Source organism: Siniperca chuatsi, linkage group LG3 (genome assembly GCF_020085105.1).
Source record: "Siniperca chuatsi isolate FFG_IHB_CAS linkage group LG3, ASM2008510v1, whole genome shotgun sequence".
In the NCBI taxonomy this organism is placed as follows: domain Eukaryota; kingdom Metazoa; phylum Chordata; class Actinopteri; order Centrarchiformes; family Sinipercidae; genus Siniperca; species Siniperca chuatsi.
Window position 1 is genome coordinate 22,568,011 of NC_058044.1, and position 25,234 is coordinate 22,593,244.

Genomic DNA, 25,234 nt, shown 5'->3' on the forward strand with positions numbered 1-25,234 from the left:
AGTTGATATAGATGATACATGTCAATGTTGTGTTAATCAGTTTGTTCTGCTGCCCCCAAGCGACCAAAAAAACTCAATTAATGCTGCTTTAAATTATTGCTTTGGAGTGAAAGTTGACAGCTCACAGTAGATTAGCTTCCATTTGCAAAGATGTCCAGAGTGAGACTGTTTGGTCATTTAATCTGTGAGGGGAGTGTCTTGTCTTAATGTGTGAGGTCAAGTTGCCAAGTAGAGACCACCTTAATCCTAAACAAAAGACTATACCATAATACTGTAAGCCATTTAAATATTAGCATTCATGTATTCAAATACTTTCTTCAAATACTTTCTTCCACTTACTAGCAAATCAAATGTATTTCAGTAAAAGCCACAGCCAATGGTGCTAATTAATTGGCCTCCAAAATGACTTCCAGAAGGTGCAAAACATTCCCTGAAAGCCTTTACTGGCTATTTGGAAGTAATGTTTCATGCTTGTTTTCACCTGCTAAAAGTAAAAGATTTTGTGTGTTGGTGTCAAGTAAATTAACTGTATAAAGTTAAACGTAACTAAGATTATGGAAAACATTTTGAGCCTAACTGTACTGCCATTACATTGCTATAAGCTCACCAAGTTCAATAGAGTTAACCCATCTCAACTCAACTTAAGTAGCCAATAAGTATTTGTAAAATTATATCAAATGTACTTTGGGACTAAGATACTCTCTGTTCTCCCATTGACCTACAGTGGAAATAGGGTGACCTTAGCAGTTGGCTGTTTCTGGGAAAGTAGGTCCAGGATGGGCCTCCAGCGAGGAGGAGGCCCAGCCAAACAATAGGAGCCAAAGGGAAATAGTGGTGGAGAGGGTCCTCCAACCTCTACAGCCGAAACTAGGTCTTCCATTCACTGAGCTGTTCTCCACAGACAATGGGGCTGGATGGGGGTGAGTGAGTGAGTGAGTGAGTGAGTGAGTGAGTGAGTGAGTGAGTGAGTGAGTGAGTGAGTGAGGACTTTATGGGCATGTTGAGATTGCCGGTGCCAGGCAAGCACAAGTGTACATGTTTAATGAGTCTGTGCACGTGTGTGCTCTGCTTTCTTTGAGAGGAACCAGTCTACATGAACTACACACACAAACAAACATTCATGCACACAAACACAGACAGAAGGAGCCCCTGTAGCCATGCCTTGCAACCAAGTTATGGGTCTTCTGCAGTCTAAATATGTCTCCCAACTGAACATCTGTGCTTTATCAAAAGCAAACGGCTCTCCTCTATTCATCTACTCTTATAGCCCCTGAACGGTGATTTGATGTGTATTGTTCAGCCCTCTGGTCATGAACCCTGCTCTGTGATATTTTTCTGCTAGGGAGGTTTTACAAAAAGTGGAATGGGCCTTTAGTATCCCTTTTCCATGGTTGATTACATGTCAGATGTCACTTTTTTCCCACTATTTCATCCATTCTGCTTCTCGCTGGACATTAAAATGAGTTATGAGTTAAGCCGTGGCTGTCACCAGGGAGGCCTTTCTTTCTTCAGCTTTGTTTTTTGCCTTTGCAATATGTTTGATATTCAAATGTACAAATTTGAATCCACTGTCGGTTGAAAACTACTCTGGCAAGAAGTTATTGCTCTGTTGAATAATTCAAACATTATCTTTTAGGGGGGTGTCTGGCCTTTTTCCCCCCAGAAAAATCTGGGCAGAGACAATGAGCTATGTGAACAATTTCGGCAAGTCAATCGGCAACTCCCAGGAAAACACAACCTCTCATTGTGTGCCAGTGTGATGGGAGAGACTGGAGAGAAGAAAGAAGTGGGAAAAGTTGTTATTTCATACTGAGTGAGTGAGAGGAGGGGCAGAGCTGAACAGAGCCAGCTGCAGAGGAAAAGAAATGGCTGCCTCAATATGAATCCTTTTTTTCTTTCTTTCTTTCTTTCTTTCTTTCTTTCTTTCTTTCTTTCTTTCTTTCTTTCTTTCTTTCTTTCTTTCTTTCTCTCTTCCTCAAGATGGAGAGAGATTAAGAAAACTGCTAGATAGACAGAGAGGGGTGGGATCTCCTCCACTTTGAAGAAAATCTTTATTTCTGGCTCTTGCGAGCTGCCCTTCTTGTAGTTGTGCATGTGTGTGTGAAGGGGTGTGTAGAAAGGAAATGGGGAATCTATCCCCCTCCTTAGACAAAGGGCGCAGATGGCTGGCCCTCCTTAGCTTTGGGGTGGGGTAGTGCAAGCAGACGCCTGCGACGGAGCGCCGTGCCCTCCTATGGAGTTCATTTCAGTTCCCCACTGAAAGAGACGGCAGACAGGGGGGCCCTGCTTATAACAAGAAGGGCTTAGAGACCCTGAACCCCCCACCCCACCACCCCCCCACCCCCCACACCCTGACGCCCCCTCACCACTGTCCCATGACCCTTGCTCCTCACCAGGTCACATGCACAGTTACGAAGGTGGGAGGAATGCCAAAGCAGAATAAGGAAAGAGACAGAGGCGCACAGAGAACACAACCTGGTTTAAAAATGTGTCTGATCTTACACTGAAAGCAGATTGTGCTCAGTTTGTCATCTGGTTATAAAAGAGACTAATCATCTCATTTTTTACTTTACTGTAAGAGAGATAAGAGCCTGATAAAATGAGTAAAACATACTTTAAATTTCACTTCTACCCCTGTCTTCAAGAAGTACCTTATAAATTAGTTTATATGGAATTTTAACAGTAAAATTAGCTGATTGTGGTTAAAATGATCTATTTTAAGATTCAGTATAATGTAAAGAATAGGGGTAGGCAAAATATAACAACATAAACCCTTAATGGAGAGGAGTTGGTGTTGTCACATTTTGTTGAATTAATCACACTTCCCAGCACACATGAGAAAAGTAACAACACTTCAAAGATGTTAAATATCCTGTGTTCAACTTGCAGATGCATCACTTTAAACATGCTTTGACATGTTGGTAAATGTGCTGATTTATTTTCCGTGCTGATTAATTTTAGGCCTGCTACGCTCATGTTCTTACATTATACATGAAGCTAGAGCCAGCAGGCGGTTAGCTTAGCTTAGCTGCCCTGGCCCAAAAATAGTTCCAGCACATAACCCCCCCATAAAACCACAGATTGTCATTTTCACATTTAGATTTTTTTTAGGATTAAACAAACAAGATATAACATGTTAATTGGTCAGCTTCAGAGGTGCTGATAGACTGATTTTTTTTTTTTTAAACTTTGAACAGAGCCAGGTTAGCTGTTTCACCCTGCTTCCTGTCTTTAAGCTAAGCTAAACCGCCTGCTGGCTGTAACCAATCTTCTTATCTACTGTAGCTCTAAGCAAGAAAGTATTTTAAAATAAAATGCAAAATAATTCAATATGTCAAGGGGAAATAATCGGCATACTGAATGAACAAAGAGGAACAGCAGCCAAAGGTTGACAGAGAAAAACATATGGAGACAATAAAGAGAGAAATATGGGGAAAGAGAAAAGATGGAGGAAAAATGATAGAAGGTTAGATGATGATCAGCCCTCTCCATGTATGGTCTACATAGATTTTTATCTTTGTAGGAGGTGGTTTGTGTGCTCATGTTCATGTCACAATCATCCCTCCTTAACTTGACCCTGAGTTCTTGGGCGCCTTGTTTTGGTAATTTATCCCACTTCAGATAGCTTGTTCTTGTTTCGGGAGATCTCCCAGGTCAGCTGGGATAAAAAAATCAAACTGTTTCAAAGTGAGCTGATCCTGCTCATGTTTAGGCTATACCAAAACATGTCAACATACATCATCTACTTTCCCTAAGCGGAGTTTGATTAAGGACAGCAGTCTGTGAGGGATAATCTTCAGGTGATTATCTGTGGTAGATAGCGAAGAGGAGAGGGGAGGCATATTCATAATTCCTATGTAATACATAGCACTTAGTCCCTTTGACCCAGTGACCCATATCCTGTCTTGTAGAAGGGGGAGCCTATATTGTGATACTGAAAGGCTTACAATGGCTTATCTGAAGGGACCTCAGGCACAGTGAGGCGCTTGTCAGCCCACTCCTTATCCAGGGGGATTTGACCACAATGTGTGCATTATAATGGGCAGTGGGATGCATGTAGGCACTCTGGCAGCTGTCCCATACACTGTACACAAAGTATAGTAGTTGTGTGTGTGTGCTAATGGAGGAAGAAAGGAAGGGTGGGAAGACTGTTTGCAAGTCTAAGTGTGTGTGTGTAATAAAGACAGAAAAGGAGGGAGAAAATATTGTTTGCCAGTCAAAGGGGGCATGTGTTGTGTAGCATATATTGTGTAAATGTGCGCCTGTGGGCATCTATGTGGCAAAGGCAAGTGTGTGCATGTGTGTGTATGTGAAAAGTAAAGAAAAGGGAGAAAGTACTATGTCTTAAGTGCATACGTGTGCATTGTGTGTTTTCTGAGAACATATCTAAAAGCTGTAGTGTGCATATGGACAGTGTGTGTTTGTGTGTGTGTATACACGTGTGATGCTTGTTTAAACCAGTTCCTCCTGAGGAGAAAAGAGGACATGCACATACATATTAAACATTTATGCATATGTACACCAAATGCAGATTGTTTGCAATTCTGTGCATGTACTATGCAGTGTGTGTGCTTTAGTGTGTGTGTGTGTGTGTATTGTAAAGTCAGCTGGATAAAGGACAGATTGTTGTCAAGGCTGTGTGCATGAAAACATTGTGTGTAACTGGAATGAGGGAGTAGAAGTGCGTAAGAAAAGGTTTTGTGTTGCAGTTTTACAGTGTGTGTGTGTGTGTGTGTGTGTGTGTGTAGAGTGCCATTGTGTAGCATTACAGTGCGTAGGGGTGGAGCCCTCGTTAGTAGCCGGTGAATGGAGGTCAGTGTGACTCCTGAATAGTAGGGAAGAGAGAGGAAAACATGACAGATAGAGGATGAATCAACAGCTCTCTCTCGCCCTCCCTCCCCCTTTCCACTCCTCTCCTCCCTTCTCCTTTTTGACTCTCTACTCCCTCCATACCCAGCAACAACCATGTTTTAAAGCAGTGTAAACCGGCCCTGTTACAAGTAGTAGAGGTCTTTACTGTGTAGCTGTCACATGTGAATGTGTGTAACTTTATGAAAGTAAAGCAGGACATTGCGATTGCTTTCCAGCTGTTAAGTATTATAATCAAACAGTGAAAAATTAGTCACTACAGTGCATTATTTGAACACACCAACTTAAGGTATAGCCAACATTCACTGCTGCTGTTGTATCATCAAATGTTGTAAAATATCATAAATTACTTCATTCTTATAGCAAGCAGGACACTTCCACAAGCAACTCGCAGTGTACAGAAATGTGAGCCGGAATAACAATCTTTCACTGGAAATGTAAACGCAAATTTAGCCACTACAGGATCAGTATGTAGCTTGCCTGTAATATTTTAACTCAACAACAAAACGTGACTAAACATTTCAAGGCGATCAACAAGGATGTAATCAAAACCCTGCGGACTCTTATACCACTTTCAGGTCAGAGCAGTGACCCAGGAGGTTTGACGTTGGTGTGAATGGATCAACATGACCCATGACCGTGCTCCACACCTGTGTGTAATGTGGGTCGTCACTAACTGCTCAGCTCTGGTATGAAAGGATGAACAGATTGGTCAAATTTAGGTTGAAAGCTTGTGCATGATCCCACATCACACACAGTGTTTTTGTGCACTGTGGGAAGCATGAAATTGGGCAAATTCTGCCAGCAAATGTGATTACATTTTTTTTTAAACTCATTAAATATGACATATATTATTTCTATAATATAAATGTTATGTTCAAAGATGCAATATTTCATCTTTAACCCTCTGCTCTCTTTTTTGTGTTATATGCATTTTCTGTAGGACAGAAACAATTGAAAAATACTGCCTATATTCTTCCTATTTGCATTGCCATTGTGATGTCAGCCTGGATATTTCTTGCCTCATGAGTCTCTCTACATCATCTCAATGTCAGGGTAATATACATGCAAATGTACTGGGGAGGAGAAATGATTCTGGTGCATTAATATTCATTTTTGAGTTTGGCTGTCAAAATGAGATATCTACTACTTTTAAAAGTGATAATCACAAAATTCCTTTTGGTAAACCGCTCAAATTATTACTGTCATTATTTGCTTTGGACGGAAATAAAAAAATTGTAAGTGCAGGTTTTTCCAGAAAATGTAAACCATTTCTCATCTTGCTGTGTCTCCTCTGCCCTGTCAATTTTATTTCTATACTATACACGGTTATGATGCGTCTCACATTGCAAGCAGGAGCTCAAATTCCTCTATAGCATGAAGATATAACCAAGTAGAAAGTTTATCCTGATCCATATTCTCCCCTCTCTGCAGTCCTCCAGCTCTTATCCACGTCTCACATCTCTCCTCTGCCTGCTACACCTTTCCTCCCCTGTGCCCTTCATTGCCTCCATCCACCTCTCCCTCCTTTTTTCCCCTTTCTCGCCTCGGCAGAGAGATGGTCACTGGGGAGTCACATTTATGTCTCTCCTCCCTCCTCCCTTCAAAATCCCCCACTGTTGTTGTTGCCCTCCAAATCTCTGCTGGCAGACTATGGAGAGAGCAAGACAGCAAGAAATAGACTTCTGCCTTCCTCAAACCACCCTCACCTCACCATTCCCCAACTGTTGTTGTCACCCCTCTTCCAATCTCTACTGACGGGCTGTAGAAAGATAGAGAGAGATAGAGAAGGAAGGTAAGAGGGAGAGAGAGGTTTGGGAGTCTTCTCAACAGGGGGATAGTTCTCAGAGCGGCAGGAAATTACCCATGTTGTTTTCCGGTAATCCTTTTTTAATATCAGGTTTTGGCACAAGGGGGGTGGGAGAGGATAAGATGGCGGGAGTGGGGAGAGAGAGAAAAGGAGAGAGACAAAAGAGGGATCCAGGCCAGACAAAACGATTGGCGGCTCCCAGGGGGACGATATGGTGTCTGTGTGTACATAACACACATCTCAAGTGCTGGAAATGAATAGCATTATGAGACTCACACAGTATGTCTTTGCTGCTCAGTAATACAATTGGCATCCACTGAAATGAGTACATGAATGAGCTTTTAAGTTTCCTCCCCATTTTTTACATTTACAAAGCTCCTTTCACAAGGCTTTGATTCTAACAAGACAAATAAATCACTGAATGAAATACAGCCCACTACACATCCAAATAATTCTGCATGAAAATCCACTCAATGGGATGGCTTGAAATTTTAATTATTATTGGCTTTCCTCATTTGGCAATAATATTTGAGACATAAGCTGTATTTCCTGTTATTTTCCATGATTTGCTAGCATTGTTAGCATTCTGCAATTAAACCAAAGTACAAAAGTTTAAAGTTGAACCAATCAACTGTTTATGTTAACAATGGATCAAATCACTATGTGTCATTTAAAGGTGTTGCTTGTAGTGACAAACCCACAGAGAATTATCATCTGACTTTGCAGTGTTCCTCAGCTCTACTGAGCTTTTTAGCCTCTTTTAGCTAATTGTTTTGGTTTTTTGGCCCACAAACATGCATCCCAAAGTGCTTCACAGAGCAAGATTAAAACAGCATATACAAAAAAGTAAAAACATAAATAAATAACAATAAATAGAAATATCACAACAGTAAAATGTAAAAAAAAATAAAATGAAAGTCAATAAAATAAATAAACACAAGGGATAAAGATACCCAATGATAAGACTTATAAACCAAGGCAACAAATGACGAGGCATCTTAGGTAAAAGCCAGGCTAAAGAGATATGTCTTAAGGTTTTTTTTAAAAATGTCCATAACGGTGGAGTCTCCCAGATCCTCAGGCAGACTGTTCCAGAGACTAGGACCACAGGGGCTAAAAGATGAATCCCCCTGTGTTTTTGTTGAAATCTTTGGGACAACTAGGAGGGCAGCCACAGAGGATCTGAGGGACTTGCTAGGTACATATCTAAAAAGCATGTCTGAGAGACTGGTGCCAGGCCATTCCGTGGTTTAAAAACTAGAATCTAAGAAAATCTTAAAAAACTAAAACTGATAGGCAACCAATGTAATTACTTTAAAATAGGTATTATAAGTGCTCTATGTCTGGTCTTGGTCAGTACTTGGGCTGCTGCATGCTGAACAAGTTGTAGAGGCCAACAGCTCTCATCATTATCATTTTCAGTAGAAGCAGGCACTTGCACCTTGGTAATGACCAATATATTTTTCTCAGGAGTTGTCAAACCAGAGCTAAAAGCAGAGTGAATGTGTCTCAGTGAATGCTGATGTTGTTCTCTGTCTCTTGGATGTTTAAATGGGCAACTGTTTGCACGTGATTGCTACAACACTTTTTCTGTTAGATGTGTCTTCAGCCTATGGAGTTCCTCTGCCCCCTCTTAATTAATGCAGATTTAAAAACAAACAGAAAAACTAGGAAATTAATTTGTGGAGAGTGGTTTCCTTCATTAAGATAAAATATAAGTAACAACAAAGAACATTTTTAAAGCTGCACTAATAAATATTTATAAAACAATGGATCAAATGAGAAAACACAGTTTCCTTGAGCTTTATGAAGCGTTTTAGCATCACCTCATTGTTTTGGTTTTATGGCTCACAACTTTACTGTTTTGGTTCAATCTCAGCAGTAGGAAGTTGTTTTCAGCAAAAAAGCTCTGATAAATCCACTGTATGTTACCTGCCACATATCAAACGGTAGACGGACAAAGTTAGTGACTAGATGGTGAACATAGTGGGGCATTTAGCAGCTAAAGAGGAAAGAGGAGTTGGTGGAGACCAAACTAGAACCAAAAAGAGGATGAATATTGTTACATTCTGCAGGCGGATACAAACACAACTTTAAGTGAATGCTGATGTTGCTCCGTCTGCTTCATGTGTAAACAGGCAGCTATTTGCTAACATGTAAAAAACTTCATGAAGTGATATGTCAGTTTTGTGTTTGTAGCTTGTTGCGCTGCCCCAAAGTGGCAAAAAGCTTTTGTAGCTGCTTAACTTGTCAAGACACTTTTCTGCACTTGAATTTAACTTCCAAAAAGTCAAAAGATTCCTTCAAAGGCACACTTCACTTCATACTTCAAGGCTAGATAAGAATGGGCTTGTTCTGATAAGGAGGAGAAGGATCTGCCTGCGTTCTTAGCCATTTATCAGTGTCACTTAGGGAAATCCAAGCCTCCCATTAGTGTCCCATTGTAGAGATAGTGGCTGACACAAAAGAGGAGGATCAGCCCACAAGACACAACTCACAGTAGCCTGGATGAACCTTATTGACCCCCTTTATGGCAGATGCCCCCCTTTCATAAGGGGTCTGTCTTAATTGTGTTCCACTCCTCCACCACCCCCCTTTCTTCAATGGGGTGTGGTGGACAGAGAAAGAAAGGAAGGAAGAAACAACAGGAGAATAGAGAGAAAAAAGAAAACTATACTACTACTACTACTATAACTCTGTCTCCATTAAGGCATTGTCAGCACACATGTACACCCTCTTTTCAGGATGCCGTGTGATCCTGGAATTTAGTGCATGGATTATATAAACTAACACCACACGTGTGCACATTATTTATCTAGCAGGAGTTGGACAATTGCTGCAGTTCCTGGGGATCAGGGTAGGAAGGGAGAAAAGGGGTGCTTCACTCAACTCAATGCAGCATAGGTCATAGAGGTAAAATCCAATTCATCTCATTAACCCTGTGGGCCTTGCTGGTTTGAAACTATGCCGCCTAACGGGGTGGACACACAGGATGTGGAAGCGCCCCGAAGTGCTGCCCGCTTCCTTTCGGTGCCCATGTTAACCAATTGGGCAGACGGAGTGCGGACCGGAGCTCAGTGGTCGGCTCGCGCTCAGCAGTGATAGTTTCGGCATCTGGTCTGTTTTTTCAGCGTGCCACGACCGATTCTAGCAAGAAAACACACTGATAATCTATTGTAAACAATATATATTGATATTATATATGATAAAATGATATAAATCTGATCTGATTCTGATAAATAATACCCCATGCTTGCCAACCGTTTTGCCAATTTCTTGCCAATTAGTTCATCCCGTCATCCTAACCTGCATGACCTGCCCCTCTCCCTGCTGTTCTCCTGGAATGATTCCCCCCCCACATGATGAAATCTCAAGATCTGCCCATCCACTATGTTTATAGAAATAGTATCACTGCTGTTTGTGATTGTGTTTTTACTTACAGTATGTACTTAAGTATGTACTTATTCCATATATTTGTCAGTTGTCTCTAAACAGAGGGCGAGAGAGATGAGCACACACACACACACACACACACACACACACACACACACACACACACACACACACACACACACACACACACACACACGTGTTACAAGTCTTAGTTAACTTAAATAACATCTAGCTAAAGTTCAAAAGTTCAAGAAGTTTCTAGTTTAAGAGGTAGTATTAGAGGCATTAGGGCAGCAGTGTCTGGCATATGGAAGTGCCTGGAATGGCATCTGATGTTACTGTTTACAGTCGTGCATATTTAGGCAATTTGAATCCAGGGCGGGAGTGGCGAACTCCACCACTAAAGATGAAAACTACTATACAGAAAGGTAATTACAGAAAATGTAAATACATTGAGCTAATCCTAAATGAATACAACTGACATTATTTCTATTTATTTTATTTAGAGCAGCTTTATCCAGTAAAGTCCTGTCCTGTCTGAGCCAGTCAAATCCAGTTCAACTGTTCTCAGTCTACTAGTCCGGTCCAGCCCTCCTCAGTTCAATTTCATTGAGTGGAGTCATGCCTAGGGCAATCAAACTATACACTATTTAGCCTACTTTAGCCCACTCCAGTCCCACCCAGCAGTCTGGCCCAGTTTACCCTTGAATTTTCTTGCCAATTTGTTCATCCGTCATCCTAACCTGCATGACAAAACAAGAAACGCTCTACCAAAGCCAGCTTAGATCAGCACACTTCAGGCCCTTCTCTGTCTCTTCCTTCCTGGATCCCTGGTTTCTGGTGATAAGGAAGTTAAAGGGCGGTGTGTGTATGTAGTTGACAAGGGACTATAGATCACAATGAGTAGCCACTGTTCTTCCTTTTTCAGCTGAGGATGCACAAACATGTCCTTCCATCATCCCCTGTGTAAAACAACATTGATCCCTAAAACAGTTTATAACAATATTAACAAATGAGGTAAGGTTGATTAAGGTAATGTGATGCTGTATACTTGAGAGCATATGGCACTTAGACTCAAACACTATACTTAGAGGCTAACACATCTACCAAATGACATGTGTCATGTTATAAGAATGTTCTGCTTAACCAATAGTAAATCCTGCAATTTTAAAATATTGAGCAGAAGTCCAGTCCACGCTAGTGTTCTATTGAATCCTCCACAAGCAAAGAGGAAATAGGATGCTATTGATCTCCAAAGGAGGATTAGATTTCCAATGGCAAAAGGATACAGGTCTCATTCTACAATGGGAGAAGTGTGTGACAGAGTGGCCTATTTATAACCCATAGCAGGGAGTCAATATCTAGGAGAACAAACGATACTGTGGCTAAAGGCAATCTCTGCTACTAATTCCTCTCAGTAGTTGCTGCATTTGTCACATGGATCACTTAATAAGAGAGTATAAAGCAGCTTTCCATCTGTTTCCAGAGTTGAAGTCAGTGGGAGCTCCTGCATGGTTTTTGTTTAAGGGCACTTCATGAGCATCACTATTGGTTAGCTCCAATCTGTAGCCACTGTTCCCATTGGTTTGTTGGGTATTGTTATTCTGTTATTTTGTAGTCCTAGTGCTATGTAACATTGTTTTTGTAGTTCTTGGTTGTATACTGTATTTCAGTTTTTCTACATTGTAATTCTGCCACTTCTACTTCTGTGTACTCTATACAAGCAACACCTATTTAATGTCTCTCTGTCCTGTTGCCCTTCCTGAGGTTTCTCCCATTTCCCCCTATTTTTTCCTGATCCAAATTGAGAGTCTAAGGATAGAGGGTGTTGTATGCTTCTGACAACAGTCTTTTCATTTTGGGCCATATTGGTCAGCTTGGTCAGGGGCTGTACGCTTCAAACTATGACAGTGTAGGTACTCCTCTAGCATCATTTCTGGAGGCGCCCCTGTAGCGTAATGTTATGTGGCATCGAAATCAGGTGACTTAGTATAAAGAGCGCAAAAAGTCCACGTATGGAGGTCCGGGTGGTAGGATGGGTCAAACACAGGACTTTCACCCCAGAGACAACTGTCCGTTTCCCGTGTGAAACCAATAGTCAACGTTGACTTATTTTAACTTTCTTAAGTAAGTTATGCTACGTAACGTATGTAACTGAAATTACATAACATTACTAACTTACGTTATGTAACTTAACTTATGTAACTAACATACTTATTTTAACCCAAACCATGATCTTTTCCTAAACCTAACGAAGTAGTCTTGGTGCCCAAACCTAACCAAACTGTGAACGTTTAACAACATTAACCACATGTTTTATTTTGAAAGTCAAACCAGATGTTGCATATTATTGCTAACTTGCCCGCGGAGCCCTGCACGTGCAACACTAAAGCTAGAGAGGTACATAGAGCATCATAGTTTGAAGTGTAGGGCCACTGACCAAGCTGCCGTATTTGAAGTATGTGAGAACTTGTTGGCAGAGCACCTTTTTAGTAGTCTGTACTTTTGAAGTGTATTCCTATGAAGCCAATTGCATTGTTTTAAAGTTGCACTAATCAATATTTTTACATTAACAATGGATCAAATGATTGCATGTAATGTGAAAGGGGTTGCTCGTAGTGAACCCATAGAAATATCACCCAACTCTGCAGATACTCTCAGATCTGCTCAGAGTCTTTCGGCTCATTATTTTGTTTTTATGGCTGCAACTTTATTCTTTTGGTTCACTCTCACCTCTCCTATCACGTTCAATTTCAGCCACAGCAGGCAGCTGTTTTCAGCGAGAAAGCTCTAAAAACCGAGATTGCGCTACATGCTCAGCACCAAATGGCAGACAAACACAGTTAGCGGCTATCTGGTGAACATATTGGAGCATTTAGCAGCTAAAGAGCCAGATATTTTAAAGTTAGTGAAGACCAAAAACAGATCTAAAGAGAGAGTGAATATTGGACAATATTCATCGGGTGGCCAGAAACATGACTCCAAATGAATGGTAATGTTGCTGCTGTCTATGTCTGCTAGATGTGTAAATAGTAATAGACTGTTTTCTAACACATTCGCAATATCAACGTCATAAGATGATAATATGTCAATGTTGTGTTTTCAGCTTGTTGCGCTGCCCTCAAGAGGCCAAAAAATCTATTAATACCACTTTAAGGAATTAACATAGCTTCCTGGCAATCTCTACTCAACCCTGAAGCTAAATGACTTTTGAACACTGACAAAGGCATAGCCCAAACATATGTGCATTTTACTCCCTTGTGTTGAACATAAAAACTGACAGAATAGAATTAAAAGAGCACTCTGATAGATTTGGGTGTGCAAACTATATTTGTACTTTCTGAAACACTATCTGTTTTTGAAACAAAATCATATCAGTAAATTGGAAATATACTGATGTTCAGCTCAACTTGTTGACTGCAACAAACTTGTCCAACTTTCCCAGCCAATTTAGGTATTCCGCCCACTGACATATCAATCACAAGCTTATGTTTTTAACCATCGGGTCATTGTTGAGGACTCCATTGTGTCCCCTGCCCTTGAATGTCGATGCACTGGGTTGCCTGTTGGGAGAGGAATGATAAAACACCAAGATAATGCTGCTCAGCAGATTTCCTTGTCTTGGTTTCCCAAACAACATCTATGTCTGTCCAACAGCCTTCAATGAATTAAAGATTAAGGGGCAATAAGTGAGATTCTCACTGCCCTATAGCACTAAATGAACATAATACATCTTCAAGGATTTGATAGAGCAGTTGATCAATAACAGTGACTCCCCAAAATAATCAGCCCAAACACAAACATAAACACACATACACACACACAAGGGCAGACACACACTGATGTGCACATTTCACCTGTTCAGTGATGGAGGACAGTGCTATGAGGGGAGCATTGTGTACTAAAGCCAATAACACAGCAATATATTAATCACAGTGTAATGCATTGTGATTACCTCATCACAAGACATGCTTGCTGGAGCTCTAATTAGTTAGCTAATCTCTGATGTAGCCAATCTGTACTTGCAGAAAGAGGTCAATAAAGGTCATAGTATACTAAATACTTTACAAAACCTGCATTAACTAATTTTTTGGCCTTTTGTGGGCAGCAGAAACAAGCTGTAAACTCAGTGACATCACTTTTTAAGTTGATATGGCGAACGTATTAGCAAAAGGTTGCTTATTTACACATCCAACAGTTATGTAGCAACACTATAATTATTTGGAGTTGTGTTTCTGACCACCTGGCGAATGTCCAATATTCACTCTCTTTTAGCTCTGTTTTTGGTCTCCACCAACTCCTGAGTTAAATATCTGGCTCTTTAGCTGATAAATGCTCCACTATGTTCACCAGCTAGTCGCTAACTGTGTCTGTCTGCCATTTGGTGCTGAACAGGTAGCACATAATGGGTTTTTAGAGCCTTTTAGCTGAAAACTGCTTCCTACTGTGGCTCGAAACCTTATAGTAGCTTTTATTTAACTAAGTCATTATGGTCCTCCCTCTGGAATTCTCTACCACATGAGTTAAGGTCAGCTACAACAGTTTCTTCTTTTAAAGGCAGACTAAAACATATTTTTTCACAAGCTTTTAGTCAGGTTTGAAGTGTGTGGTTAATGGCTAAAACTTATTTCAGAATTGGTATCATTATTATTATTTTATTCCCTTTTAATAATAATAATATCTACTCTTATTCCCTTTTTCATTGTAATACCTTCTTATCTTAGCCTATATGTTTTTATCTTATCTTGTGTTTTTATATTTGTAATACCTTCTTGTCTTATGTGTTCTTATCTATGTTTTTGTCATGTATGATCTTTGCCTATGCTTTTTATTTTTTATTTTATTTCATGAAACACAAGGAAGGTAAAGAATCAAAGAAGAACAGTCTTTTTGGTGACGACAATCGGAGGACATTTAATTCATGGCCTGTCAGCAAGTCAAGATCCACTCCTTTCTTCACTCATCATGTTCAAAATGTACCACAAGCTTTTGTATGACTCTGTGTGTGTGTGTGGGTGGGTGGTCTCATGGGGTGTGCATTTGGGCTCAGACCTAACTGACCCCTTATGTTGTTTATCAGTCCCTAATTAATTCCAGTGGAATCTGGGCATCACTGCAGTCTCTGGTGGCTGTGAAGCTTGGAGTGGTGGGGTGTCTAGTCGGGTGTGTTAGTGTGGGATGGGTGCTTGTGTCTGTGTGTGTGTGTGGAGGGATGTGGGGGTTGCCCCGTAAAAAAAGGCCTATCATGGTTTCCACACTCCCCTAGCAGAGCATCAATCTTGACGCAAGTAGGCTCATTGTTTTGACACTCACAGCGTGGTGCTGTCTGGAGAGGAGAGGACAAACCCCTCTTCACCTATTTAATTGTGCTGAACATGATGCAACAGGACAGATCTGTGTGTATGAGTGTGTTGGTTTGTAGTCAGTTTGAAGAGCTTTAGTCTAAAATGGGACACTCATCATTTGAAAGGAATCAGACATATTCTTACAAAATTCCAACAAAAGTCCAAACTTAAAACTGGCAGCATACTATAGCATTTTGGAAATAAACTCCCCAACAAAGTCCTAATGAATATATGCTTCCCACTTATCTTGTATTCCTCTTTTCTGCTATATGGGAAGAAGAACACATTGTGAGAGATGAAGCTTTATTGATCCCCAACCTGATTTCCCCAAAGGGGATCAATAGTTTCATCTCTTATATTGTTATTTGTCTTTCCATATACCAGAGTTAAAGAATGACCAACAAACAAATCAAATTATCTCAGAATCAGCAGTTGACTTCATCTATAAGACAAGTGAATATACATACACCACACTGAATCAGCCAGTAAGAGCCTTCATCTTTCCACCATCATGAGAAGCAGAAAAAAGCATCAAGTCACAGGATCGCTCATACACTTTTATTCATATCAGGAATGCTGCCAAATAAAGTGCTGTATACTGATATCACATTCACTGACGCCAGGACAGAATTACAGTGCTGTAAATACTATATATGGAAGCTACACTTAGCAATATGTAAAACCTAAATGATCCTAGATAAAGAGAAATGGGGAGAAAAGAAATAGGACCAGTCCAGTTTCTCTCATCTCATTCTCTCCTTTCACTACCATACTCCCTGATCTCTTATTGGGCCTCAGTGGAGACAAAGACAAAGTCAAACAGAATTTGATGATTCTTAGCGTTTGTGTTAACCTGCTTATAATACCACGTGGATGATGCTGAAAGTTTCCTTTCAGTAAAATGACATACAAATAACTTTTTCCTCCAACCATCTAGGCATTTATTAAATTGTCAAACTCAATTATCAGGTGTATTAATATCCTAAATAATATAATTTTTGACACTAGAAGCTGAGTCGTATTGTTTTCCCCAGAAGAGATCAAGTCGCTGATAGCAACTCAGCAAAGCGTTGAGAGAGTGAAAATAGGCAATGGTGAGAAAAGGAACTTTGTTTAAATTTCAAAAAGGGCAAGGAAATGTTTAGGGTTGTGTAGGGCAGTAAATTCTGCTAGTTCTACGTCAAAATGTAAATATTCAGTCAATTGGCAGATATTGAGAGACTGGAGAGAGGCATCTCACAGGTTAGCACACACTATCATGATATAGGTTTTGCATATTTTGTTTTGCATCTGAGGATATAAATGCAGTCAAGGCACATTGGCTGCTCATATGCACACAAAGTCCCCCATTTGCCTGAATACTCTATTGGATAGTCCATGCTCACATGTGCAACACGAACGCCATGTTGTGTCACGCTGGGACAAGTTTGCACCAACATGAGACAGACGTCCCTGTTGTGGCTGGGAAGAGGGCAGTTGATTTGGATATTAAGAGTGAAGCAGACTCTTTGGCGGTAAAGTGAGCATCTGTAGACACATCAAAGGGACGCCTGATGCCAAACAAACAGTCACACCTACTCATACAAAAACTAGAACAACATAACCATTGTTTAAAGCAGTGGTTCCCAACCTTTTTTGCTTTTGAACCCTTAAAGGGGAACTCCACCAATTTCACATATCAAAGTCCTTTACAGGTGTTGGGGAGTACTACTGCATATGAGAAAAAAAGTTGTATAAACCCTTTTGTGGCTCCAGAGTTAGCTACGTGAAATCTGATAAATGTCCTCAAGTGATGTCACTTGAGTCAGCCTCGGTTGGGGCTGAAGACTACAGGTGTGAAAATGAAAAAAATCTGGTGGTGTGGAGTTAGAAAGTAGTGAGTTTACCAGACCTCTATAGCCCGCTCCTCTGCTTGAGGCTAGTGGCTCCAGAATACATTAACTGCTACTAGCATAACACACCCAACTGAACACAGATTTTAATGCTTAAAAAAAACAGTCTATCATGAGTCTGACAATTGTATTGGAGTGCAATGCTAAATCAGGAACTCTTTTAACATAAAGTAGTATAGATACCCTCATCACAGGATGCCTTTATGCGAGTAGAGAGCAGAATATTTCTGTCAGATTTGAATATTTTTCAGAGAGGTAAAAAGGTCAAAACTATACAGTATTTCACAAGAAAGAACTGAAAATAAAAAAATAAAACACATTTTGTATAACAGAATTATTTTTTTTATTTGACACCAGTAATCATCTCACAACCCATTGTGGAGGTCCTGGCTGTCAGGTTGGGAACCACTGCTTTAGAGGATAAAGGAGTTTACAGGTAAACAAAATGACATACAGTATTTATAGTTTGTCAATAACAAAATATCTCTCATATTGAAGGGTACATTTCTGGTAATATGTACCTTCTGAATGAATATAGAGTGTTTTGGAGAAAGACCTTCTTATATACTGCTCTCTCTGTATTCCGGAGGCAAACCACCTCTTTATATGGCCACAGGATCATGGAGAAATGGATATCAAAGGAAGTGCCATTGTTCTCACTCTCCACTTGACAGCATTTCTACTCAAGTGCTTCTGCATTTCCTGTCTGTTATGATCATTGTCACATTTTCACACACACACAGTATATTCATTCTCGTCTTTTAAAACCATGAATAAAGATTAAAAAAAGGCACCAGTTACTGTTTTTCCTGCTCATTTAACACTGAAGTACTGTATTTCAGCATAGGTCCTTCTATTTGAAGCTGTTCTGCAATACTGTAAAACTACAATGAAAAATGCTGCATCAAGCTTGTGAAACTGTGAATATGTACACTTCATCCTATAACTGCTCAACTCATGATAATGGCATAAAGTAAAATGAGTGTGTATGGATTATGTTGAACTAAAAAAGCTGTTTGAGGAGTGACGTGAATTTTGGTGCACAGACATGAATGAATGAGCTTCTGTTTCTTAAAATACAGTTTTATTTGTGAATTTACACTGATTAGCAATACATCTAAAAGCAACTCCATTAGATAACCATTTATATAGGATTTTCACAGGTCACAAAGTAGCTTGGCTCATTCTGGCATGCCAAAGCAAAGCTTGTTCTTTTTTTAAAACAGAAAAAAAGGTGGATAGAGAGGCATTAGGTGCAAACAGTCGGAAACAGAAAAGGAGAAAATAAAAAGGATGCAATGCACATTCAGTTCACCTGGGAGCAATTTATGCTCATAAAATGGTTAATAAAAAAAGCCTAGTGCTCTCTGCAAACTAAAAGAAAAAAGAAAGTGTACTGCGATACAAATGGAGGATGAAAAACTTTCCAGGAGGAGAGATTGTATGAAAGAAAAAGACTGATAAAAACATGGTGCGTTAGTGTCAGGTTGTCCTTACCCCCTGCCCCTCTCTACTACACACACATATGTACTTCCATTTCCAAACTCACACCTCCCTTCTCCATCTTTCAGTTGTGTGACCTCGGCTCTTTGCCCAGAGCCAAAAGCTATCGTTTAACACAGCTAAAGATGTGTCCCTAAACCCTCCCTCCCTCCCTCCCTCCAAATCCAATACTTCACATTGCTAGCTGGGATATTGGTACATCTGGTTAAACTGCGGGGGGAGGATATGTGGCAGCCCATCACACTTTGGCTTTGCAGAGTTCAACTGTGGGTCATCTGACAGTTACAACACAATTGTGTTTACTAGAGAAATTACATGAGGGAAGGCTGAAACTGAAATGGTGACCGGGCTCGCAGAGCGATCAAATAAAAATAAAATGACCATATGACCTCCTTATAATGTTCCAGTCCCAGGAGGAAATAAATGGCAAATTAGGCGAGGAAGCGTAGCTGCTGTGAATGTAGCTACTGAGAAAAAATAAAGTTGAGTTTTAGGGAGCCTGAGGGGTGCAGTCACTGGGGTGATTTAACAGAGGTCTCGTTAGGGTCCTTGACGCCCGAGCAGGCAGACGAGAATCGCAACCCTTGTCTCATCGGTAAAAATAATGGAGGAAAAAAATTACAATATGGCTTTAAAAACACACACAAACACACCAACAAAAAACCCACTCCATGACCCATGGTTCTCATTTCAGCTGATGACTGCAGATAGTTTGATGTGGTATTTCAGCACTACACTTTCTTTTATTTTTTTTGAGTTGAGAAGTAGAGATCATTTCTCATGTGTGACACCAATGAAAGACTATTCTTTCTCACTTCATTCTGACTTTCTGGGTCCTGACCTTTCTCCAACACCATGCCTGGCTTGCTACTTGCGCAACTTTTACCAAATACTTCACAATCTCCTTCACTGGTGAAACCACCTGCAACTAAAATGTGTTATATATATACCACAAGAAAAGTGCAGCACAATAAAATAAAATATAGTTAAAAATCTATAGCCAACATATCCAGTTTTCATATATCTGTGTTATATAGTAAATTTGTGTACTCTGAAGATTAGAATATAATTTGAGCAATCAGGCATCACTACAGAACATAGTCAGCCATATAAATTCAGTTCTTGCAAAAAGAGAAAACATGCGTAACATCTGTATTCTCTGTAAAAGCTTAGAAACGAGTACAAAACAGAGTTGACTAATACCAAATTTGTGTTTAATAAAAAAAGATCAAATTTCATGAGATGACAAACTAGACACAAACAGTAACGCTTTACTAAATTGAGATTGTTTCTTCTTTTCTTCCATTTAGTTTGGCAAAAAAAACAAAAAACACTGAGATGAAGAGGAGAAGATATGAAAATGCTACATAAATATTCTGAGTGATTCAGCGGCTCTTTGAGATAAGGTCAACTTAGTTGTGATAGGCCGACAGCCTTCATCCTCACTATCTCGTCCAGTCTAGTAACCCTTGAACTCATCTGTAGTTCAACTACAATCAGCTGAAGAGAAGGTTTGTATCAGAAGCCTGCACTTAAAGAAGTTTGAAGAGTGTGAGAGAGCGAGCCAGAGAGGAAACTTCTCTCACAGTAAATAAATCAACACAAACCCTGTGGCTGTTTTTCTGAGACCAGTTTTCCAGTGTGACTTCAAATTTCATGTGGCCTCTCAGTTCCCTACCCAGAGTCAGGTGACCAGAATGTAAAAACAAAACCTTAAAAGACCGGGGGAGTCTTGACAAAAAAAAAAAAAGGTTTAGTTTCAACTTGTGCAGTTTTACAAGATCCATGTTGCAATCCAATCATTTAATAAAATTGGATTTTTAAGCAAGAAATATGCAAGGTGGTTTCAAGTTCTATTTTCAGCCTGGGAAACAACACAGGAGGAGCCAGTTATTCAGGATCTAAATGGCCTCAAATGACACTTTACAGCTTCCAAGGAGCCCTGTTAGACTACTGCATAAGTGATCAGGTGTAGACACCCAACACCCTCTTCTTGTCTTTTTTGTTACAAACCAATTCATTTTTAATGTAATCCATTCTTCTTCCTTATGCACATAAAACCTTTTGTTAAAAAATTCAAATAAAATTAAAAACATAAAAGGACATTGAAAACGGAGACAAAATAAAAACACAGACATTAAACAGAAAAGGTGGCTGCTGCCCCTCTTTCTTCTTCTGAGCAGACGGTCTTCCTGCCTGCCTTGCCCCTGCTGCCTGTCTGCTCTCAGGCCTCCATCTTCTCTTTCTTTTTGTTCTTCTTCAGGAAGGACGGGGTGCGGAACTTCTTCTTCTTCTTGGTGTTGGGCGACTTGGAGGGCGAGCTCTCGGGGGACAGTGCCTCCTCGATCTTCTCGCTGGAGCGCACCGTGATCTCCACGCTCTCCACGCTGGTGGTCAGCTGGCTGACGCGCTTGGAAAGCTCCTCATCCCCATCGCCGTGGTTGTCTTTGCCATTCATCAGGCCCGTGTGGTTATCTGAGGGACGGAGGAGGAGTAAGACACAGGTTAGGTGAGGACAGGGAACAAGAAACAGTGGACACATCACGTCAAACAATAACAACAACACACAATGCAATTTTTAAAAACAAAAAAAAAACAAACAAAAGAAAATAAATAACATGCTTTAACATATATATATAAAATATCAGATAAATGTAATTATCTGATAAATCATCTTTCTGCTCATTTGTTTTCTAATTTATCTTTTGAAATTTTAACCCCAAATTTTAACTCTAAATCAAAGTATTTACACATGTATACAGAACAAAATGTAACAGAATCCATGTTTTTGGACAAATTGACAGAAACACCTTGTAAAATTATGCAATATAAAAAAAAATACTATAAAGTCAAATCCTCTGTTTTACTGTCTCAACAAAAAAGGAACATTATAAGCTTCTATAAAGTTGTATTTTTTACAGGAATACTGTATTTACAGGCATTCATGTAATTGTGTCCACCCCCTGAATGTCTCACTCTCCTCATGTAGTAAATGTGAGTGCTTTGCTGTCCCTGCTGTACCAAACACACTAACACCATTTGAACTGTGTGTCGAACTTCCACTTCCCACAAAGAGACGCGCTGTCCCCATGCTCTACATATTTCATAATATCAGTAAATCTGCGGTAAATCTCCAGTGACCTGGTAGCCCAGAGAGTCTGTCCTCCTTTCACCTTAAAAGAAAAAGGTGCTTCGAACAGTGGACCACACCCACTCCTTAATGACTGTTCACTAACAGGTCTGCTGGTGTTGCATCCCTATCTATAGATTGTAAATGCAGGTTAGGGGATGCAGGGAAGCGGCATCATGTTACTATGCTAAAACATAAAAACAGTGACAACTTGGGTTATTTTCATCTTAGCAAAAAAAACCACACAGGGCGACATTAAAAAGGCAGCTCTTGACCTGGTTTCACCACAACTGGCTTACTTCACAGCGGTGGTGTCAGAAAATTAGTCCCCTGAGCCAATATGCTGTCTTGAGTTAATTGTTACTCATTGTGTGGTTTTGTGTGTTTGTGCTGGAGGGAAGCTGACAGGAAGTCAATCCCACAGTGTCATTATTTACAACCTGTAAAGAGGCTGCTGTGATCTTTGTCCCTCTTGGAGGTATGCCAGCTGGCTTCAAATGTCAGACACAAGATTTCTATCTTAATAGATACAAGATTGTAGATCTAAATGGCAGCAAGAGGCAACAATTCAATACCCAGAAATCATGTGATGTGACATCATAGCATGCTCATGTTACCAACCTAGCAGGTCTGTGATGTTTAACACCAAAGGCAAAAGAGAGGCAAAAGATCTAGTTTTGATGTGAACTTGTTTTGACAATTCCAGTTAGTGGTGCGTATAAGGATGCTCCAACATTTTGAGTTAACTAGCAAAAAACTTAGGCATAGTTTGACATTTTAGGATAAACATTTATTGGCTTTCTTGCCGGTAGTTAGACGAGAAGATCGACACCACTCTCATATCTGAGCTGTAAGTATGGTGCTACAGCCAGGAGGGTATTAGCTTAGCTTAGCATAAAGACAAAAGTGCTGGGCAGACATCATCATGAAATAGTTACAATATGTAACTCACTGTAAGACCACAAATAAAAATTGTCATTTTTACATTTGTTTTGTATGGGTTAAACAATGGCATAGGCATATTTTTGCTTCTAGTCTTAATGCTAAGGTACACTAACCCATCTCCCGGCTCTAGTAGTAGTAGTATAGATCTTTCCCGTCTAAATATCTGCGAGAAAGCAAATAAATGTATTTCCCAAAATGTTGAACTATTCCTTTACGATCAAACCCAGAAGAAAATATAAATGGACATTTTGAAAAGAATAATGTGAATTTAGTCTCTTCTTGCATTAAAAATGTTTTGGGTTTGGCAGCCGCATCTGAAATCCTAGATGTCCCTGAATGCACCATCAATGAAGACTTTTAAAAGCAGTCCAAGCATGGTAACAAAATTGCTCCTCTGATGGATTACCTATCATAAAGAAGTTCTTACAACTTAATTCTCATATTGTACTGAAATGAACGGAAAGCAGTGGAAGATAAGAAATGAAACATCATCCTTAAATGTACAAAATATAAATGTACGCTTTGATTAAGTGACTGCTTTAAAGGCTTGCTTCATCACTTCTGGTGGGTAAGGATGAGTTGTCATAACAGCAGGAAGCAGTTTCATTGATTTAAACGGGTGAGTTTTCACATGAAAAAAATCATTAGTGCAGTGCAAACTTATAGCACAGATGCCACCAGTAGTTTAGGCACTGCATACTGAGCTTAGTTCATTTCATTTTAATGCACACACACTCACACACACACACACAGATCTTAAAAACACACAGCAACATAGTGAAGATCATTCTGAAAAAGTCTCTCTCTCTCTCTCTCTCTCTCTGAGTGAGTGATACCTTCTTTAGCTGGAGTGCTTTGCGGGGACTGGGTGAGAGACAGAGACTGAGAGAGAGTGGAGCCGTCGTCGGAGGTTAGCTCGTGCTCTCCATCTGCAGGGAGGGTGGGGAGGGGGTGAGGGATGGATGAGAGGATTGCGGGGTGGTGTAGAGGATTGAAGTAGTGGGGCGACAGCAGGGGTGAGTGGGATGAGAGGTTGGGGGGTGGAGGGATTTGGGATGAAGGGTCAGAAGGGGTGAGAGAGTGGGGGTGGGGGTTCGAGAGATTAGTGGTAACACACACATGTTAGAATAAGGCCATGCACAGCTGCTTTTACACAAAATTTCCAAAATCCTTGTCTGTTGATCGTCAGGCTCTCAGCGCGCCATCACTCGTTTGTTATCTGTTACCTCCTGGTGACTGAGCGTGCACTGTAACATTTTGTCGTGCCTTAATATTCTAGTGATGGGACAGATACCCTGAACAGTAATTTAAGGGCTGCAGGTTGAATCCTCAGAGCAGCTAGTGGATCCTTGTGCAACATGCTTACACAAACCCTGCTAAAGATAAGGTCATTTATTAGCTCAGATTTAGAAATACAGGAGGGATGAAAATACAAATGAATTATATCAAAAGCAATGGCTGGGCATTATTAACATATATAAACTTTTAGTGGAATTAACAAAAAGAGCAACTGAAGTTTTTGTTTTACACGTGAAGATTTTTGTCTGATGTTATGTAACACTGGAACAGAGTTAATTGAAATTAACATTCATTTGTTCTTTTTATATGGGATTTTACAAACATTTGCTATATCATGATACTGCTTCTATTGATATTGTGGAATTGATTTCAACCATATCACCCTGATGTTATCTTTATCAAATGCAGGTCCTGAGGTCAGAACTGGGCATCATTTTAAACCATAATCATGGCTAAAAATAAAGACTTTTAATGGCCTTCATATCCTTTCTCTACTTAAGGGAACCTTTTTATTTTCCCATCTGCTCTTTTTTTTATCTCCAAGAGCACCTTATGGTTGCAGGCTCTTAATGCATGAAAAACTAATTGAGCACTTGGCTTTTTGTATCTCTTACATGATGAAAACTGTTTGTTGTTGCTGTTTGTTTTAAAACAACTTTTGAAAGTATTGTAAATGTTACAGTCCAGCTCAACATTAGTAGCTTCATTAGTTTTAAACACTGATTAGTGTGAATGAATGACATTCCCATATCACTTTGACACATTCATTAGCACATTCAGGGTTACACGTTCAGTTGGCTGAGGCATCACAGTCATTCACAACTCGCTCATGCACAGTCTATAGAAGGTGGTTGCATAACAGCCTGCTCTGTGCAGTGAAAGTGCTCATATGTTCTGTATGTGCTTATCAGATGTTAGATGCATAAAGTTGAAACTTGAGGAATGAACTATATGACTAGATTTTTTAAAAATATAGAGTAAGCTGTCTTCAACTCTGTTGAAAATTACTCAATCCGATGAAAGTGCACCTTACACACCACTTACAGTA

The 25,234-nt window shown here is 40.0% G+C and overlaps 1 protein-coding gene across 10 annotated transcripts in view; it reads right to left on the reverse strand.

Annotated features, from left to right (window-relative positions):
* Positions 1-18,376: 18,376 nt before the first annotated feature.
* Positions 18,377-25,234, reverse strand: part of add3a (adducin 3 (gamma) a) — a 115,305-nt gene continuing 108,447 nt past the window's right edge. For 7 of the 10 annotated variants that reach the window (XM_044188904.1, XM_044188909.1, XM_044188905.1 and 4 more), the window contains 2 exons: positions 23,724-23,816; positions 18,377-21,287 (listed from right to left, as the gene is read on the reverse strand). In XM_044188904.1, coding sequence (XP_044044839.1) covers positions 21,037-21,287; positions 23,724-23,816 — 344 coding nt within the window. In that variant the 3' untranslated portion in view covers positions 18,377-21,036. The remainder of the gene's footprint in view (positions 21,288-23,723; positions 23,817-25,234) is intronic. The other 3 variants (XM_044188913.1, XM_044188910.1, XM_044188911.1) reach the window with 1 other exon arrangement.